General features: G+C 32.2%; 2 protein-coding genes across 2 annotated transcripts; both read right to left on the bottom strand.

Moving 5' to 3' along the window:
* Nucleotides 1–132: 132 nt before the first annotated feature.
* Nucleotides 133–4,141, bottom strand: LOC108911523 (trypsin 3A1-like). Its single transcript, XM_018716487.1, has 2 exons — nt 4,007–4,141; nt 133–308 (listed from the first exon to the last, which is right to left on the bottom strand). The coding sequence occupies exons 1-2, from the start codon at nt 4,050–4,052 to the stop codon at nt 133–135; spliced, it is 222 nt and encodes a 73-aa protein (XP_018572003.1). The 5' UTR covers nt 4,053–4,141.
* Nucleotides 4,142–10,457: 6,316 nt separating this feature from the next.
* On the bottom strand, nt 10,458–20,843 carry LOC108911528 (trypsin-3). The gene is made up of 3 exons (XM_018716493.2): nt 20,653–20,843; nt 16,570–16,738; nt 10,458–11,186 (listed from the first exon to the last, which is right to left on the bottom strand). Exons 1-3 carry the CDS (start codon nt 20,693–20,695, stop codon nt 10,640–10,642), a joined length of 759 nt encoding a protein of 252 aa, XP_018572009.1. The 5' UTR covers nt 20,696–20,843; the 3' UTR covers nt 10,458–10,639.
* Nucleotides 20,844–21,150: the final 307 nt, after the last annotated feature.

The following is a 21,150-nucleotide window of genomic DNA, read 5'->3' as shown; positions in this document are numbered from 1 at the left end:
AAATTTTAATGGTTTGTTTTGCCTTTAAATGTATAAGACTCAATATTTTTCTAATCTAACCTACTTCGTATCTCTAAAGATTTATGAGATACCTATGTCGAGGAATGAAAAATGATTAAATGATTAAGCAACTTACAGAACGACACAATGTGCAGCTGTAAGAACCCATCTGTCAGAAATAATAGCACCACCACAAATATGAACACTCATTAGCAGGAGTGATATTTGGTGCGGGTGATTTGCAATATCTGCATCTTCGCCACCTACGATTCTACCATCTAATCTTGGTACGGCTTCTTGTTCTTGCCCTAAAATAATATACTGTAACTTTGTTTTTTTTTATTTTCAGCATATATAATTATTTATTTATGGCGACTGTCATTACTTTTTTATTTAATTCGGCATTTCTATCACATTGAAGTGAGAAAGATATTTTAAATATTTTTTTTGCTAAAATATATTATGAATTGATGACTCAATTTGAACCTTTTTGTAATTTCTTAAACTTCATAATAAAACGAGATCGTTAGCGATAAATCAATCAACTATTTATCAATTTATTTGCAATTTCTACCACCACGTGAAATGTAACATATGTAGAATGTTATTTAACAGGAATTGGTTATATCTCAGGATCTTCAGTGAAATGTTAAACCTGTTTAGCCACCACTGCCTTTCTTATAGCTGTTTTACATTGACAATTTATTGATCAATTAATTCATGAAGTCGCTTCATCAAGAAATTGGACAAGTGTAATGCACCAAATCAGCTGTCAAATAACTTCATGAATTTATTCATCAAGTTCTTGACGAATTAGAGCATGTTCTAATTTTCGTCAATTTCTTCGTGAAGTTCGGAAGTACCAACCCAACAGATTTCCAGCCTCAGATCAGTAATGAGGTTATGTTATTGGAATATGTAAATAATTGTGTGGCGTCGTACTAGTTTTGCATTGTTTTTACTGATTTGTTACTTACAAAAACTAATATTTATATAATATGTGTCAGAACGGTACCGCTGTTGTATCACTACAATTATGAGTGGAAAGGTGACATTTTTGAAATTTATTTGCTTCTTTGATTCATTGGTAGAACTGATTCATACGTCAAAAAACTTGACAAAGTCTGTAGCAGTGTAAAACCACACTGTTTGCCAATAAATTCGTGAATTAATTTATGAAGAACTTCGTCAATTTGTTCATCAATAAATTGTCAGTGTAAAACAGTTATTAAAAATTAAGGGCTTCCAGGATAAAAGTTATAACTTTTTTATTATAAATTAAAAAATATATCTACTTCTCTGAAAAGGAAGATTACATTTTTTAAAGGAGATTTAAAAAAATATATACAGGGTGATTCATTAACAATGGGAAAGTCGAAAGATGAAGATACTACACGTGAAATGGTGACCATTGGCGCAAACATGCCTTATCCGAAAGTTGATAGTTTCGGAAATACAGGGTGTTGAAAGTTAAAATTTTAAATCGTTTTTTTTTGCGATTATTCTGAAAATATGTAGGTTAGGAATATGAAAATTTGTGAAACTATATTTTTTTAGGCGACGAATAAGATGCGTGTTGTAATTTCAGCATTGCTCGTAGAGGGCGACACTTACGACCAATTTTACCGAAAATTTAGTTAATAACTTTTTACTCTGTTTGTTTAACATGAAACTTGATTCAAAACCTGAAAGAGCAATCATTTTTCCATTAATTGTGTACTCTTGTTTCAATTCGGTATCTCGATCCGTTTTCGAGAAAAAACGATTTAACGAACACTATGTTTTGATAATACGAGAAATTAAAAGCGAAAGAAACCAAGTGTTTCTTCGTGTTATTACAACAATTAACATTAAAACAAATGAAATTCGTAATAATGATTTAAAGTCAATGTTCGAAGAATCCACCGTTGACATTTACACACTTTACACAACGTTTTCTAAGAGATCTTCGAGTTTGAAACAACATATTGGGATTGCGTTTGACTTCGTTGGCAGCGATTTGTATTCTTTTCCACAACTATTCACACTATAAATTCTCACAAGCAATAAATTCTTCCAAATAGAAAAATGAAGAGGATTTAAGTCCGGACTTCTGGGTGGCCAAGTAAAAATGCTTCCACGGCTTGAAGAAGTTCCACTTTATTTAAGAAGAGACACGTGGTTCATGCATGACGGAGCTCCACCGCATTTTTCTTGGCCAGTGAGTGCATATTTAGATGCAGTTTTTCCAAATCGTTGGATTGGCCATGTAATCATTTTTGCTTGGCCATCCAGAAGTCCGGACTTCAATCCTCTTGATTTTTCTATTTGGTCTCGAATGAAAGATATAATTTACAAAGAATCTATTGGCTCGTGTGTAGAGTTATGGCAAAGAATACAAATCGCTGCCAACGAAGTCAAACGCAATCCCAATATGTTGTTTCAAACTCGAAGATCTCTCAGAAAACGTTGTGTAAAGTGTGTAAATGTCAACGGTGGATTCTTCGAACACTGACTTTAAATCATTATTACGAATTTCATTTGTTTTATTGTTAATTGTTGTAATAACACGAAGAAACACTTGGTTTGTTTCGCTTTTAATTTCTCATATTATCAAAACATAGTGTTCGTTAAATCGATTTTTCTCGAAAACGGATCGAGATACCGAAATGAAACAAGAGTACATAATTAATGGAAAAATTATAGCTCTTTCAGGTTTTGAATCAACTTTCATGTTAGACATACAGGGTAAAAAGTTATTAACTAAATTTTCGGTAAAATTGGCCGTGAGTGGTGCCCTCTATGAAATTACAACACGCATCATATTTGTCGCCTAAAAAATATAGTTTCACAAATTTTCAAGTTCCTAACCTACATATTTTCAGAATAATCGCAAAAAAACGATTTAAAATTTTAACTTTCAACACCCTGTATATCCGAAACTATTAACTTTCGGATAAAGCACGTTTGCGCCAATCGTCACCATTACACGTGTAGTATCTACAACTTTCGACTTTCCCATTATTAATGAATCACCCTGTATAGAAAATTCAATAATTTTTCTGCATTTAAATTGCAATTTTTTAAATTTCTGTAATCATCCTTACTTACTACTTACTACATCCTTACTAAAGCCCTTACTTTAAGTTAAGTATCTTGAAAAAAACCCTTTATTTTACAATTATTCACCCCTGGCTGAGGGTAAAAAAATGACTGTCACTTATTATATACCTCAAACTAACTTATATAAAAAATTCAGTTGACCAAAATTGCGATTTAAAGGCCCATTTAATTGGACAAAATTATCGGAAAAACATATCCAAAGGTGAAAATAAAAGGTGGAGTTTTTTGAGAGAATCAGTTTTCAAAAAACAAATTTGAATTCTTAAAAAAACAGTTAAAAAGTGATGAAATTCTGCACATTTCGAAAAAAAGCATATCATTTTCATATTCGGAATAACACTGCCACGATGAAAATTTTAACATGACTCTACAGAGCTTCAAATTTTTTTTTCGGAAAAACAAAAAACACAAGTCTCATAAAATTCAAAGTTCCAAAGTTTAAAAAAAAATCGAAGAAGTTGATTTTTTGCTCGTTGAATCCATATGGAAACTACCATATTTAAATTAACTATACATAAGCCAGCGCCAACTGAGGGTCTGTAAAAGTTGTTTCGTCAAAATATATTCAGAAAGCTGTATCACAGTAGAACTTGGATAAATGAAAGGAATTAAAATTAGACTAAGATAACTTGATCTAAAACGTTTATTTTCATCCAACCTTGAATTTTGGCTAATTCGTTTTCGGACATCCTGTAGACACAACTATCTTACGCTTACGCTTTTCATTTCAATTATTGCAACAGAAACAAGTGTTTTCTTAATAGAAGACGTAGGTTAAGTGGTTCTACTTATCAGAAGATATGATAAGCTAACTTAATTAATTATTAGGTACGCTACGTTATCTTATTTATAATAAAAGATCATATTTCGCCTAGATTTCACGAAAACCTACAACAAAACTTACCAAAAGAAGAACAAACTATGACCAAAAATATCAGCAACCTCATCATTGCTCGGAACTAGGTCAGAAGATTCACTAACGTTTATTCACATTAGATATAAGATTAAGTGTAATAATTATATCGTCAGCTACCACATCAGCACAGCATCGATAAAGTTTTATTGCAAGATTATTATTAATCCATCTCTTAAAAAAATATATATGTATCATAAAAATATGTGCTCACTTGTCAAAGGAATAAAAAGCAACAAATGATTTTGTGATACCTTAAACAAATTCGAAAATTCCTAAAAAAGTGACTACCTATATATAAATTCAATATACGGTAGAAATATTCAAATCGATATATGCTTTACTTGTTAATTTTTATTTTTTATTTGAATATGGACACACGTAGGTCAAGTTACCTTCGAATTTATTTAGAAATACATTGCAGTAAATCTAATCTAACTTGATTTAAAATTCAAGTCAAGTTACCTTAGTATAATTTTACTGCCTTTAAATCTTTTCAAATAACTTTTTTGATGCAAAGTTTTAGAGGAAGCCGAAACAGTCGCTTATTTTTATTAATACGGATTTCAGAAAAACATAGATGATTGTATAAAACGTAAAGAAGGTATATTTTTTACAAGTCATTAAAATTATTATGGTAACATCTATTCGGAGGTATTCTAATTTAATTAAACTTCACGTTGCTGCAAATTCTCATATGAAATGGTACATGTCTTCATAAACTATATCGATTTTTCTAGTATTGTTCGAACGACTAAACCGATGAATTACACAAGCCGACCTTTCATTTCGTATATATTTTGAAATACTGACACCAATGTTGAAGAGTAAAATAATTTTTATATAGTATAGATTTTTTGTAATAGCAGGGACAAGTTCTTCTATATTGAATATGCAGTTATCTCATAACTACCTTTAGTATATGAAGAATACCGACTCTGGTAAAGTATTTTGTATGTCAGTACATTCTATATAATCTACTTAGGTTTGTATAGAGACGGTTGCAGAGCAACAAGAAAAACAATGAAAAAGTTTGTGAAAAATAAAATACGTTGTTTGTCAATTCTATTAATATTTTTATCCAATTGTATAACATTCAGGAAATAAAGAAAAAGTATTCACATCAGAACGAGTTTATACAATCCACTCTATCGAATTAACAGACTCTATCTCGATTTTAACATAGATGACTGATTTCCTATGTATTTTTGTGTGCTGAACACGAATCTGATGTCCAAACTTGACGGACAGCCCTTCTTCGGACAAAATAGGGGGGGGGGGTAAATGCAAAAACATAATTAACATAATTATATTGAAAACAGAAGAATTAGGTGTATTTTCCAATGTATTTTTGGGCAACACAAATCCGATGGCAAAAAAGGACACTCTGCCCTTCCAAGGGCAAGAAGAGTACAACACAATTCTATTAAAAAATCTGAAGTATGTAGTATTTTCTTAAGAATAGCCTAACCAGACCTAAGTAGTGACAACCTAACCATGCGGCAAACCTTTGGAAACCATCCTTAAAAGCCCTAACAAGTTTTTCCACTTCTATGGTCAGACAAACCTTGGTTGGCCATAGTTGTCAGGTTAGGCTATTCTTAAGAAACACTACAGTGTAACATTCACTATCTGTACACTGAATGTCACTGTTTATTTTAACAATAACTCAACAATTAAACAGCTTCTTGAGATCTTTATATAAAAATCCAACTTTGTTATCACTACTAGTTAGTTTTGTTTCCATACTGCTGTATTGTTGATATAGCATGTAAATCTATGTCACACCCTGCAATTAGTTACAGAACACCGATGTAATTAACTATGTGCAACAAATGTTTACTATTTACCTGTTATAAACATGGAGAATCTTTAGGTAGGTATGAATCGTAATGATTTCTGTAATTGTATAATTTTAACTATACCGCTTTTAATTGTATTATTTCCTTTTATTATTGTTTATTTGTAAACCAAATCTGGAGCACATTAGTTAGGTTACTTGGATGTCATGCATTGAAGGTTATTTATTTGTCACCATCGAATCATAGACACGGTTAGCGGACTAGATAGTTTGTAGTTTGGACCTAGGCTATAGTCAATGTTAGAACCCATTCAGTGATGATTAAATAGCAATTGCCCAGTCTGAAATTTATTTCGTCCAAACGGCCAATCATATAGTTTGAGTTTTTTTTAGATTCGATTCAATAAAAAATCACTTGTGAACGTCGAAATACATCGAAAAGGTAATTAATTAAGTATTTAAATTTCTAGTTTTCTCATAAATTCAATCCAGAAGATTCTAGCCTTGTTAACCATTTAGATTTTGCTTATGTTTTTGTATGATCTTCAGTGCTGTGCAACCACGTGCTAATTGAATTTTGTTTCTTCTTTTTTCTCTCACCAGAGCTTACCAGAAAAGTTTTAAGAGTTTATTAAAAGATTTCAGTTTAGAAAAGTTTTTCTAAAAAAAGTTTTTAAGAACAGTTATATATGTAAAAGTTTTGAAAGTTTTTGAAAGGCCTAAAAGGTTCTTTGTTTTGAGAAGTCTCAAATTTTAAGTTTCGTTAAAGTATGACGAAATATTGATTAGGATTCGTTTCAGTCACTTAAATACTTTTGTAAAGTTAAATTTAGCGAAGATTAAGGAGCTAAAGATTATAAAGTCACTGCATATTTGAGTCCCGCGTTTGAAAAAACTTTATGGTAACCTGGAAGAGAAGTAAGTCGACCCTTGGTCTCCAGATTTGAGTTTTCAAGTCCAAGACACCAGGACACCGTAAAACTCCTGGACATCGTGTGAGAAATATATTGGTGAATTTTATTTGTGCTCTTTTTATTTTACTCCAAATCCCTACCTACCTACAGTGTGAGGAGACCGTTAGGGGGTTGTTTTAGCTTATTTTTTGTAGGCTGGCGCCCTTCTATCTTTTATATCCTCTATAACGCTTTTTTCAAGCTGGCAAATTTATATGCTGAAATCAAAGATTAGAACCGACCCACTTCCATCTGACAGCGCTATAAGAGCTACCGTTCGCACTTTGTCGTTTGAACTTTTAAAATAAACACTACAACCCAAATTAGGTTCCATTGCGATGTGACCAAGTACATTAGTACAGTTACCTGATTATCCTCATTACGTACGACCTGTCCACATTGATGATTTCTGTTTGCAACCGATCTAGTTTCCGAAAACGCGAAGTGTTGTTGTCAGGATGGCGATGATTAAAAATCTGTGATGCCTGCCGCGCACAGTCATTATTCTTGTAGAACAAACTAATTATATCCACTTTTTCAGCAATTGTATAAACTATTTTCACGAATTGGTATTCAATCGATTTTGCGATGATTTTACGGTATATTGTCTCTATAAGACAAAACGAGACAATATTGTCTCGTTTAAAGTAAAACATGTAAAAAAGTAGAATTCATAGAGTATGAAATTTTTGTATTGACAGATAAACGAAAAATCAAAACAATTTTTTTTTATCGAGAAATTGTTGAAGAATGTCGTTAGATAACGCCCGAAATGCCTCGAAATGTTCGTTCGGACGTGGAGCAAAGATTTTATTATTGTATGGAAGCGGAGTGAAACCAATTTGAACACTTACTAAAATAACATTCTTTCATTTACTGGTATTTTGTCTTATTCTTTAAGTGATGATTGTATTGTCATATCCAAACCAAAATTTAAAAAGTCTTATATCGTCGTGACCAGAACTGAAAAAGCTTTAAAAACAAGTGTTACTCAACATAGGGTGCTATTTAAAGTTTAAAGGTATTTTACGCCCCTGCCAAAAAGGTAGCTTCCAAGACAACACACTTACGTCATCACGTATCAGCTTTTTTGATTTTTTTTTTAATTTCTATATTTTCCAGATGGAGAGTTTTAATTGGAACAGTCTCTAGAAGAGACTTCTCCCTCTAATTGCAAATAATCTAAACGATGAAAACTTTTTTTCTCTTCAAATTTGGTTCCAGCACATCAAAGACTATAAGAAATGATAGGTCTGATCTTAAAACCAAACACATTATTTTTAGGCAGTCATTCAGGCCGAGTATGTATCCCATTTTATCATAATAACAGTTATGTTATTTCGGGGTTAAACGTTAAGGTTAACTTTAAGGTTAACGTTAACTGTTAAGATATAACGTGCACGTTATTGGGGAATTAAGACCATTTTTAGCAAATACTCGTATTGCAATTTTGTTGTTTTTTGAAGACGCTTTTGTGTCGACATTTTTAATAATAATTATGCAAAATTATTATAAACAAGAGTCAGTATTAGACAAAAACACATATAACTGACAGATGTCTTTTAGGTTATGAAACATGAAACAAATGCAAACTCGTAAATAACGGGTAAGTACGACATAAAATAGTTTGTAACACGTTATCTTAAATTATAACAGAATTTCTTAAAGGCAAGGAATTTGGTGTCGCTATAGTTTAACGTACGTGTTATTTATCTAATGAAAATGAACGGCTTGTTGAATTTACATTTACTTGCCGGTTTTATAAACGTACATCGAAAGTAAATTGTAAAATTTATGTAACTTAGGTAAGTATTTACCCTAAAATTATTGTTAGGTTAAATCAAACGAAGAAGGATTTAACAAGGAAACTACCCCAACCCGAACTCTCCGATTTCCAATATTTTTATATGTTGTAGACTCGGTTGTAGAACATAAAAAATTAAATGACATATTTTTTTTATCGACGGAAAAACATATTTAGGGAGTGAAACACATCCTCAAAGTTCGCCCCCCCAAAACAGTTATTTTCTAAATATCTGGGGTTCTAATCAATATTTTGGAATGAAAAAAAATGTAAATTGCTTCTTATAAAAAAATCAAATGTTTCACATTAGATTCCGTGTTTGGAGGTTGCTACCCTTATTTTTTATTTCAGAAAAACTATATTTTGCAAACATTTTTTATATATAAAAAAATTCATATTTGTTAAAAAAATAAAAAATATAATTTATGTAAACAAATTGAGAAAATTAAGTCCTCTTATTAGGGGGTGAGCAACCCTCTAGTGTGCTAAAAATGTCTGTACGATTAGAATTAACATTGCAAAATAAAAAGTTTTTTGGTTTTTCTCTAATCCTACAAATAATTTGTTCTATTAGCAGCAAACAGATTTAAACGGATGCAAACTACCCCTCATGTTCACCCCCCAAAAACAGTATTTCTGTGACATCTCAATATTTTGAAATGAAATAAAATAGAAATTACTTCTTTTAAAAAAATAAAATGTTTCACAAGTGATTTCGTGTTTGGGGGTTGCAACCCGTATTTTTTATTTCAGGAAAACTAAGTATATTTTCAAACATTTTTTATATATAAAAAATTCATATTGATTCAAAATATTAAAAATATGATTTATGTAAACAAATTGACAAAAATAATCTTTCATTTTAGGGAGCGAACAACCCCCTAGTAATCCCCTAGTGTGCGAAAAATGTCTTTACCTACTTTTTATATAATCTTACGAATAATTTTTTCTCTTGATCTAAAACAGATTTAAACAGATGCAAACTACCCTTGATGTTCACCCCCAAAAACAGTATATCCGTGATATCTCGGATTCTAATAAATATTTTAGAATGATACAAAATGGAAATTACCGAATCCGTTTTTGAGGGATGAACATCAGTTTGCATTAGTTTAAATCCGTTTTAGACCAATAGAAAAAATTATTTGTGAAATATCTGTTTTTTTTTATAAGAAGTAATTGCCACTTGGTTTCATTCCAAAATATTGATTAGAACCCGAGATGTCACAGAAATACTGTTTTGGGGTGAACATTAGGGGTAGTTTGCATCCGTTTAAATCCGTTTTAGGCTAATAGAACAAATTATTCGTATGATTAGAGAAAAAGTAAAAACTTTTTTTTTGTAATGTTAATTCTAATCGTATAGATATTTTTCGCTCACTAGGGGGTTGTTCGAGAACTTAATTTTGCCAATTTGTTTACATAAGTTATATTTTTATTTTTTTTAACAAATATGAATTTTGTATATATAAAAAATGAAAAATATAGTTTTTTTGAAATAAAAAATAAGGGTAGCGACCCCCAAACACGAAATCACTAATGAAACATTTGTTTTCTTATAAGAAGTAATTTTGCATGCTGTTTTATTCCAAGACGACTTTGAGAATGTATTTCACTGACATATTTTTAATAATAATAATGCAGAATTATTACAAATACCCGACTCAATAGACAAAAACACATACAACTAAAAGAGTTCTTATAGGTTATGAAACATGAAACAAATACAACGTGGAGCGCAAATAACAGGTACCTACGTACAACATAAACTAGCGGCACGTTATTTACAAACGTTGTTTCTAACATAACGTTTTAGTGTAAATGGAATACATACTCGGGCTGAATGAGTAGATTTTCGTAACGGGTGCTAAAGAAACGATACTATAAATAACATGCTATAATTAAAGTTAAAAATGTTTCACAGCTATTATAGTGATGTAGATGACTTTCAAAATTCGTTCATAATTAAACATGACGGTAATGTTACTAATTTATTGATATCACTAAATAATTTATTCTAAACAATTATAAATCAAAGAGATTGTGTTTTACTATCCCAAAAGTGGTTATACACCACTGTTGATGGATATCCAGTCCCTGAGAACTTGGAGATTCGTGTACACCCCAGGAGCATCATCCCTAGCACAACCATCCCCCCACGAGACAAGTCCATAAAGAACCTCGTCGATCACCACCGGTCCTCCAGAATCTCCCTGGCAAGCATCCTTGCCGCCAACACCCAAAATACCGGCGCAAAACATCCTGTCGGTGAGTTGCAGAGGATATGCAGTGTCACAATCCGTTCTACTAATGACGGGTACCCGCACCACTTGAAGAGTGGTGGCCGCAGAACCTCCTTCGCTAGTAGCGCCCCAACCGGTTACGACGGCTGTTAAGTTCGCTGCTGGACCAGTTCCTGAAGCAGCCAAAGAGATGACGTTGGCGTTGGTGGTGGAAATAGAGGAGGAGACTTGGAGGAGGGCGACGTCGTAGTCGTGACTGGTCGACACGTAAGACGGATGACTTACCACTTTCACAACTGAGTATACTTGACCGCCAGAGTTGCGGATGGAACTCCCAGCACGAACGGACAGATAGGAGGGAACTGGCGCACTGAAAAATTAAATAGATTTTATGAGCAAAACCTAATTATTTTGTTTTTAATTAGTATTTTCCAATGATAAACTTCTACAAAACAGTTTCAAATCATTGTTTAAAGTTATCCTAGTTGCGTGTTAGTGCCAATATTCAATGCATTTTTGTAAAGTTAATATTTAAATCAAGTCGCTCTAGTCAATTATAACTAATCGATATGACTGACTCTGACTTAATGAGTAAAATACCCCAAAGTAATCCATGTAGAGAGGATATTTCTCTATTACTATATTTAATTTAATTCATTCAACACGAAGAAAATCGAATTAAACGATGAAGAAATGCAGAACATTCATAAATGATCATGAGACACGTGACCGACAACATTGCACGATTGTCACTGTCATCAGTATTAGAAATTCGCATGGACCACCTAGACTGACTGTATCTAATACCAATGCAAGGGTACGAGTGAATGCAAATTGCGGGGAAGTGGAGTGTGCAAGGTAACCTGACTGCGCATATCGTAGAGTGTATACTACAGGTCCGGATTAAACAATATTTTTACACTTACGGCAAATATTCATTTTTCAAGTTTGGAATTCAGAAAATAATAAATTTTAATGTCTTGTTTATATTAAATAAACCTACAAAATAATTTAAATATATTTATTGTCCTTTAAGTAATGTTAGTTTATTTTATATTTGCCTTTTCATATATTTTACTGAAATAAATATTTTGACTTCATGATTTTTCTCACATCAATACACTTTTCACAAACAGCCCTTACAAGTTCTATTAAATGATTACAATTGTTAGGGAAATTATCAAATTGATGTTCATGCAAATTTTCAAATATGTTCACATTCAAAGAGTTTTTTAAAACATGATACACAATTTTATTTTTCTGTAGCTTTCTGTAGCTATTTCTGGTAGATTTAAAGTGGGAACTGCATTTTTTGCTAATTTGAGGAGTACATTTTTGTTGAAAATTAAAAAATTTTCTTCAAAGCGATTTTACGTGAACATATATGTGAAAATTTTGATGATATCCAATCCTGTTCTTTAAAAGCTTTCACCTATCTGTACTTTATGTCAGCATCCTTTTGAAATCTGTAAAAGTTAAAATATTAGATTCGAAAAATCGAAGCAAGTATAAAAATTTGGTAATTATTCATTTTACCATAAAACTCTGATTTTTCTAATCAAATTTTACCAATCCCCCTTTTCCAGGGTGCTGAACATGAATTTGAAATTAATTTTTTGTTATTTTTTCGATCGCAAAAAATAATCACATTCATTTTCAACTCCCTCAAAATTACGGAAATTGGAAAAATTTTATATAAATTGTAGCCTTTTACGTAGAGTAAATAATAATTATTAAAAATATGTTACAATCATTTATTCATTATTTTATTAACAATTTAGAATAATATCACGTTTACCATTGCAGTATGTGTGCGAACAAAATTATAAAGTCAACCGTGGAATACTCTGACCTTAACCAAGAAATGGCGTATATAGTCTCAAATTTACGTTTTATATATTGCTTATTTTACTTATCTATAGAAGGAAACTTTTCGGCTCTCTTCACCAACTTTTTCACTTCTATTTATACAATGTCCTACAATACATTTGCCCATGAAAAAATAACTAATTATTGAAATCAAAGCGACACGTATAGCTCAAGTTTCCAGATACGACTGATGTTGGGCTACCGACTTGGCTCCCAATTGCCTTCATCATAATCGCCCTATAGCCAGTCTAGGTAGTCTATGGTAATTCGTTTGCAATTAACAGTCAAACCGTTGCGCCTATGCTCCAGATAATGCGATCGCTGATTTGTTTAATGAAATGTCGTGAAGAATTATTCCAATACCAGCCCGTGAAACTATGTTATTTACTGTTCTAATTAAAATTACTTGCCACGTGACTTATAATTATAAGTAAATGTAAATAGCTATATAATGATATGAACAACGAAATAACAAGAAAAATAATGCCACTGAATATTTTACAAATTAAATAAATACTTTTCACATCTGATATTTCTAAAAGAGGCGATATTTATAAGCTGATAAACAAAAATTATGCTTTCGCGATGTTTATCGTCAAATGGTACCAATTCTAATAATTTAAATCCTAGAAAAGTTTGCTGTGAGATAAAGCACAGACATCTACGGAAATTACTAATATTTGATCAAAAGACGTTGCGAAAATCTTCCTAAGATGAAGGAAAGAGAGGTTACTGGTTTGAGGCAAATAATAGCCGTAAATTGAATAATTCCATTAATCTAGAGTCTAATGGGGCAAGACCTTTAGGGTTTCAGTCTCATAATGCAACGAAAATTTTTGTTATTCAAGAATTAATTATAGTCCAGTCATTCTGTACATTTGGAAAAGAAAGTGAACTGGGAAAGCCAAATTTTTTATATGTTGTGGGAGGTGCTTAGAAAAGCTTAACTTGAGATTTGAGACCAAGATTTCCTATGTGCATTTTCCGCCATCTTGGAAAAGGGGTGAATTTTTGTTTTTGCTATAACTCGGTTCTCCGTCAAGATACAGAATTGTTGTTTTGTTGTTTTATGTTCCTCTTTCGACGATCTACAATTTAGGTCCTATAAACTGTTCACCTATTATTCTTAGTTGTTGAGATATCGAACTAAATAGATAAAAAACAAGAACAAAGACAACTTTATAAAAATGCTCCGCCTTCATTTTATACAAACCGAAATCAGAGTCAAACAAGCCTTTGAAGATGCGGACACTCTGATCGTAACCACCGCACTCGTAGAAGCATCAAAGTACGATTCGGTTGAAATCGTCGGCGAAGACGTCGATCTCTTGATTTTGCTCACTGGACTAGCGAAAGACAAAAGAAATGTATACTTTCGAAAATCGGGAAAGGAAATACACCAGGAACACTTTACTCTCCAACTAGTATGAAGCATAATAAATCCGTTCTCGAAAACATATTTTTCATTCATGCATTCAACGCTTGCGATACCACCTCATCTTTGTTCAGCATTGGCAAAACGAAATTCATCAGCATATTGGAAAAACATATACGGAACTCCTATCATCGGTTGATTTATTCAAACAAGAACATGTTGATCCGGAGGATCTGACATCCACGGGAGAACGATTTCTCATTATTATTTAATATGGCGGTGAGAAGCACAGCAAAAACATCAATGCGCTACGATATAACCGCTACGCAAAATCTATCACCAGAAATAGATTCAACCTATCATCATCACTCCCACCAACACTCCCACCAACAAGAAGCGTAGCACGATAACACATATTCCGCACGTATCATCAGGTACAAACTTGGCTTGGGTTTTCCAAGGATCCGGAGGAATGGGATTGATGACGAACGGACCATGATCTAGAGCCGATTATTATTAATACGGTTGAACCTGCGCCACCCGAGTTTTTGAAGCTAATGTCTTGCAAATGCAAGGAAAATTGCGGAACTGCTTATGGGTGCAGAAGAGCTGGCATTGCATGTTCAATAATTTGCCTGAACTGCAGTAGACGTTGCGAAAGTCGATGTCCTGATCTGTGACAATAAATTAGATTCGGAAGATGATTCAACAGTCGGAGAAAATATGGTCGAAGAATCTCTACGTATCGAAAATTATCCTCAACAGAGGGACTGTGAACCAGGGCCGTCGAAGCGAAGGAAGACGTAGATACTTCATCAATACGAAAACGTTATTGTATAATAAATTTCATACGTGTGAAAATAATCTTACCGTGTTAGTTCTTTATTTCGAATCCATTACAACGTACCTATAAAACCGCGCGAGCTATAAAATAAAAACTTCGCACGGACTTGTCGACATCGCGACACGATAGAACCCGCAATTAGTACCCTAGAGAAAGAACAAAACTATTAAACTGTTCGTACAAATATCAAATACAAGTTTGGTAATATACTTTTTTCGATAAGTATTAAGGAAAAAGAGAAAACCCAGAAAAACCAGATCGAATCTTTGAAGTTGTATCTATTTTGTTATATATCTCAACAAGTAATAATGATAGTTGAAAAGTTTATAGGACTTAAATTGTAGATCGTCGGAAGAGAAACAAAAAATAACACAAATAAATAACAAATCTCTATCTCGACGGAGAACCGAGTTATCGCGAAAATCATAACTTACCGCTTTCTTCAAGTTGGCGGCGCGCGGACGGAAAAATCGAAACTTCGCACGGACTTGCCGATTTCGCGGAGCGATAAAACACGCAATTATCACCCTAGAGAAAAAACAAAGTCACCAAATTGTTCATACAAACACCTCCTACAAGTTTTATAATAGACATGATTTCGATAAGTATTAAGGAAAAAGAGAAAAACCCGAAAAACCAGATCGAATCTGAATTTTTATCAATTTTGTTCGATATCTTAACAACTAACAATAATTGGTGCAAAGTTTATAGGACCTAAATTGTAGGTCGTCGAAAGAGGAACAAAAACCAATAAAACAACAATTCTGTATCTCGACGGGGAACCGAGCAAAAACAAAAATTCACCCCTTTTCCAAGATGACGGAAAATGCACACAGGAAATCTTGGTCTCAAATCTCAAGTTAAGCTTTTCTAAGCACACCCACTACATATAAAAAATTTGGCTTTCCCGGTTCACTTTCTTTTCTTCTCCTTATTTTTCGACAGAATGACTGGAGTATTAAGCCAGTAATACAGGGTGTCCCAACGGAAACTGCGTCGATCGATATCTAGGAAAGTACTTCTCCGCAAAATTTGAAAATTTGGAAACGTGACAATGTCGCTGGGACGAACACAACTAAAATATATAGAACTCTCCATCGCTTCCGGTTATACCGGAAGTCGACACCAACTTCGTTATTTTAAAGGGGACACCCTATATGTTATTGCGTGTTCGCATTCTACGTGAAATTCACTGAAAGTCACTTTATTAGAAGAGTTATGTGCAAGTGGGGGGAGGTTCCGTTTTGGGTGAAATTAATTGAATATTGATAGCAGATGATAAAGAAATGATTTTTTTAAGTCCAAAATTAAAATAGTCCGAAAACCGGCCTTAGCTACCCTCCTCCTTAACAAGTAAGTGGCATAACTCTGCTGAAACTGCATGTCCGTGCCATACAAATGAATCCAGAAAAAGTTCGATAGCATCTCTCGATATCGTTCTCCATTAACAGACACTGCGTTTCCAACCATATTTTAAAAAAAGAACAGACCAATCACCCTACCAGTGTAATCTACACCACACTATCACTCTTTGAGTGGTGGTCAGTCTTAAATAACTCGACAATTGTCTTTGCCTCAAATTCGACAGTTTTGCTTGTTCACATACCGAATAATTCCACCTAAATTGCGCACAGTTTTCTCAGATACAGATAAATATAAACTTACTTCACGACACAGTGCGCAGCTGTAATAATCCAGCTGCTAGATATGATGGCACCGCCGCAAATATGGGTACTCAGTAACTGTAGAGATATCTGGTATGGATAAGTTGCAATACTTGTAGCTTCACCGCCCACAATTCTGCCATCTAATTTTGGTACGCTTGCTTCTTGTCCTAAAGAAAGTTTATATTTGTAGAAGTGTACACGAAACATATACTATATTTCTATTCAAAACAAATCAAAGAACTGACAATGATTTGAATTTGAATGACTTGAAAATTATTATAAGTAAATTCTCAAAAAGCTTAGAAATAATTTTACACCATCGACTTTATTTTCATATTGAAAAATCTGTCCACCTAGTGCGCGTAAGTCCAACATCTAGGTTACTAAAAGATATAACTTTTTTTTTCTACAGTTGCCTACTTCCCGAGCTGCACAAAATGAAAATATATTTGCTTATATAGGGTGTTCAGATTTTTCTGGGCAGGTACCAACTTAATTTTTTTAAATGAAAACCTATATTGTTTATAGAATTATCAAATTCTACTTGAAAAATTAACGGGACTTTGTGTTATGATCCCTATTAAAATATTGATAGTTTTCGATATAATCGACATTTCATTTTTTTTTTCTTGTTTCGTCACTTGTAGTTTTTGAGGAACTGTAGAGTGAGGATGGCTCTTTCAAAAAATGTATCAAAAGTTGACCTGCGATATATAGCGGACAAAAAAAATCGTGCCAAACCTGATAATTTAAAATTTGAAAAATCTCGACTTTTTCAAATAGGACACCCTGTGTTTTATGATTTCATTAGATGCCTTTCTGTAGACCCTACATTTCTTTAATAGTTTTCCCTATCCTTAAGTTGGGTAGTTTTTGCAAAAAAAAACATTTTTATGTAAAATACGGGATTTGCGCCCGTTCCTTTGGTGGGAAAAATATTGTAAGGGTATTTATTTTAAGTTAGCTTGCGACTATGAGTATTCTTTTTTCAAAATTCTATTCATCCAAATTTCCCAATTTCACTAATAACTTTCCTAACTACGGTAACAGTACTTGATTTTCAATATGATACGGATGAAACTTCTTCTTCAATATTTTATTTGTCAAGCTTTCGAAAACTCCAAGGTTACTACTATTTGGATTTTCAACAGCAGACGCCACAACTTTAAACTAAATATTATCGTTGTTACTTTCATTCTCCTGGTAGTTTTCTCATAATTCGCATTTGCTGTTCATTCAAACCTTTCCTTCACATTTTGAAAACAGTGGGAATCTCTGTAAATTTGGATTATTTGCTTTGTAAATACGTGCTGCTAGCAAACATTTCCCATATTTTGCTAATTCTTAATCACTTGTAGCGATTTTATTTTTTTTTTTTTGATTTTATTTCCAAATAAGTGGTAACTTTTCATAAAGACTTATTTATTAAACTCAAATATCTAAATTTTTCAGTTATTAATTTTTATTTTAAAAAGTGTAGCTAGACAACTAATAAATTTAATAAAAATAAATACCCTTACAATATTTTTCACGATAAAGGAACGGGCGCAAATCCGGTATGTTACATAAAAATGGTTTTTTTGAAAAAAGTATTCAACTTAGGTATAAGGAAAGCTATTAAAAAATTGAAGGATCTATATAAAGGCATCTAATGAAATCATAAAACACAGGATGTTCTACTTGAAAAAGTCGAGATTTTTCAAATTTTAAATTATCAAGTTTGGCACGATTTTTTTGCCCACTGTATATCGCAGGTCAACTTTTGATACGTTTTTTGAAAGAGCCACCTTCACTCTACAGTTCCTGAAAAAAAAAATTCTAGCTGTCATACAATCATAATTATGTCAACTACTAGACGTAACAAAACATAAGAAAAAAATGAAAAGCCGATTATCTCGAAAACTTTTAATAGGGATCATAATACAAAGACCCGTTAATTTTTCACGTAGAATTCGATAATGCCATAAAAAATATAGGTTTCCATTTAAAAAAAATTTAGTTGGTACCTACCCAGGAAAAACTGAACACCCTGTATATGTAAATATATTTTCATGTGCATTGTGCAGCTCGGGAAAGTAGGCAACTCTGTAGAAAAAAAATTAAGTTATATCTTTTATTAACCTAGATATTGGACTTACGCGCACTAGGTGGACACGGTGTATATCTGGGTACCAACATGGTTTTATGAGTGGTCGTTGAACTACCTAAATCTAATTGAGAAAACTCAATTTATTGCTTTGAATGCAGGAAGTCAGGTTGATCTTGTGTATACCGATTTTTTCAAAGCTTTCGATCGGCTTGATCATAATTTATTAATTTTGAAATTGGAGTCATATGGTATATCCCCTGCTTTATTATCTCTGTTTAAATTCCTATTTTATGCAGTATCGAGGCTTTCAATCATGTAAATTATTATTATTTTTATTAATGACTTGACTGAATACATCGATTCTTGGAAGTTAAATCCTATACTGACTGACTGTACTACATTACAAGATAATCTTGACAGATTGCACAATTGGTGTTAATAATTTAATTAATAATTTAATAATAATCTACCTCTGAATGTAAGTAAATGTAAATTTATGACTTCCAGTCGACGCAAAACTAATCTAGATTTTGATTGGTGAATCTTTTTTAAATAGAGTTACGCAATTTACTGACCTTGGTGTTACTTTCGATATCAGATTATCGTTTGACGATCACATTAGTTTAGTAACCAGATCTGCTTACAAGAATTTAGATTTTATTTTGTTTAATTCTAAGGTCTTTCAGAATATAAAGGTTCTAAATATATTGTATGCAGCATTTGTGCGTTGCAAACTTGAATATGCATCGGTTGTTTGGAGTTCCATTTATAATATTTATAATATTCAATTAGAGAAAATACACCGGAGATTTTTAAAGAGTATTCATTTTATTAGTTATGGCTTTTATCCTTTTCGTGGTACACCTCAGGATTTATTGCTTTCTTGTTTTAATTTTAATAGTCTCTGTCGCAGGCGAATTATGTTTTCAATCATATTCCTTTTTAAAATCATAAATAACATGTTAAATGCAGACTCGTTAGTCTCAAGGATTTTATATCATGTTCCTAGACTTAATTTTACAATTACCCACACCTCATACCAATTTACTAATAGCATCTCCCCTGCCTATATCAAATAATTTCCAATTAGCAGAAGTATGAAGATCGACTTTATATATTTTTTCATTTTATGAATGACATAAAAAAATTGTTTGTCTCGTAAATGTAATCCTTATCTTGTATATGTTAGTTAGCTTATTTGTTTTATTTGTCTGTTATTGTTTATCCTTAAGCTCTTTGGATTTTATATTTTGATTGCTCTATTTTATGTAGAATTTATATTTTTATATTTAATGTTAGTTTGTCTTTTTCTTTTAAAGTTTAGTTAAGGATTTCTGTTTTACCTTATCCTGTAATTGCGACTTTGCCCCGTTGGATATTGTAATTTCTAAATAAATTACATATATACACTTATCCAATTTCCGAAATACGAAGCCTATTCAGAAAATAACCGAACTCTTTGAATTACGCGCTAATGGAGACAACGACCAATAGTGCATAAAATAATAATAAGGTTTAAAAAAACAAAGTTCGATTATTTTCTAAACAGACCTCGTACCTCGTCGACATTCCAGAGGTATTAGTGACGGTGCTTCCCCGTAATTTCGTCACTGGTTGATGGATTTGTGTGTCAATAAATTATTAGTCATGACTAATTTGTCAGTTTAAACATTAGTACAAATTAAATGTGTTAGACATTTGAATAAATGAGTTTTTTTATTTCAATGCTTTGTATCTGGAAAATGGTGCATTATAGAATGAAGTCTTCTATCGACCGTTAAAATTTTACTATTACTTTTGCTCAAGGACATGAAAGAACAAACTAAAGGCCAAATTAAAGAACAACATATTTTGTACACTTACAATAATCATTTTCAATAATCGAAACCACTGATAACCATTAAAAATGCTTAAAATTAGTAATAATGAAAATTGTTAAAACTCTGGAACCGACTCCCACATAAAAGGAGAATAATTGTATAAAGCACTTACCAAAAACAAAGGCAACTAGACCCAAAACTACCAAATACTTCATATTTTTTAACTAGTCCACACGATAATTTCACAAGTACGTAAGATACATGACTGAATTCGAATTCACCTTGCCGATAAAATTTGATTGTAAATCGATAAAAATCATCAAAAGGAATCAATTACTGCATACAATTCCTTGAATAATCCATCTGAGAAATAAAATCAGTCGGTTTCGTAAAAAATTTTGTTTTCATGTCTTTAATAATAATAGATATTTGCAAGATAGTGTGTAATCGTTAAGCAAACACCATATGACACAATTTATTTAAATTGGATTAGGTAGGACCATAGGTATAAAACATTTTTATAGGAACTTTGTGACAGATCATTCACGAAATACTCAGCAAGAAATTCAGTACTTCATGTCATTTCAATTTTGACATATAACGAGCACAGTAAAATAAAATCACTAAAAATAAAAATGTATTGAAATTATTTACTACCTTTACCCATTTT

This window comes from Anoplophora glabripennis, unplaced genomic scaffold, assembly GCF_000390285.2.
Source record: "Anoplophora glabripennis isolate ALB-LARVAE unplaced genomic scaffold, Agla_2.0 scaffold895, whole genome shotgun sequence".
NCBI lineage: Eukaryota > Metazoa > Arthropoda > Insecta > Coleoptera > Cerambycidae > Anoplophora > Anoplophora glabripennis.
The sequence above is the reverse complement of the archived record's forward strand: the minus strand, read 5'-3'. Positions and strand labels throughout refer to the sequence as shown.

Coding starts and splice junctions, on each gene's coding strand:
- LOC108911523 (XM_018716487.1), bottom strand. CDS start 4,052: ATGATGAGGTTGCTGATATTTTTGGTCATAGTTTGTTCTTCTTTTG. Junction 309..4,006: donor CATAGTTTGTTCTTCTTTTG/GTAAGTTTTGTT, acceptor ATATTATTTTAG/GGCAAGAACAAGAAGCCGTA.
- LOC108911528 (XM_018716493.2), bottom strand. CDS start 20,695: ATGAAGTATTTGGTAGTTTTGGGTCTAGTTGCCTTTGTTTTTG. Junction 16,739..20,652: donor TCTAGTTGCCTTTGTTTTTG/GTAAGTGCTTTA, acceptor AACTTTCTTTAG/GACAAGAAGCAAGCGTACCA. Junction 11,187..16,569: donor GCTGCGCACTGTGTCGTGAA/GTAAGTTTATAT, acceptor TTAATTTTTCAG/TGCGCCAGTTCCCTCCTATC.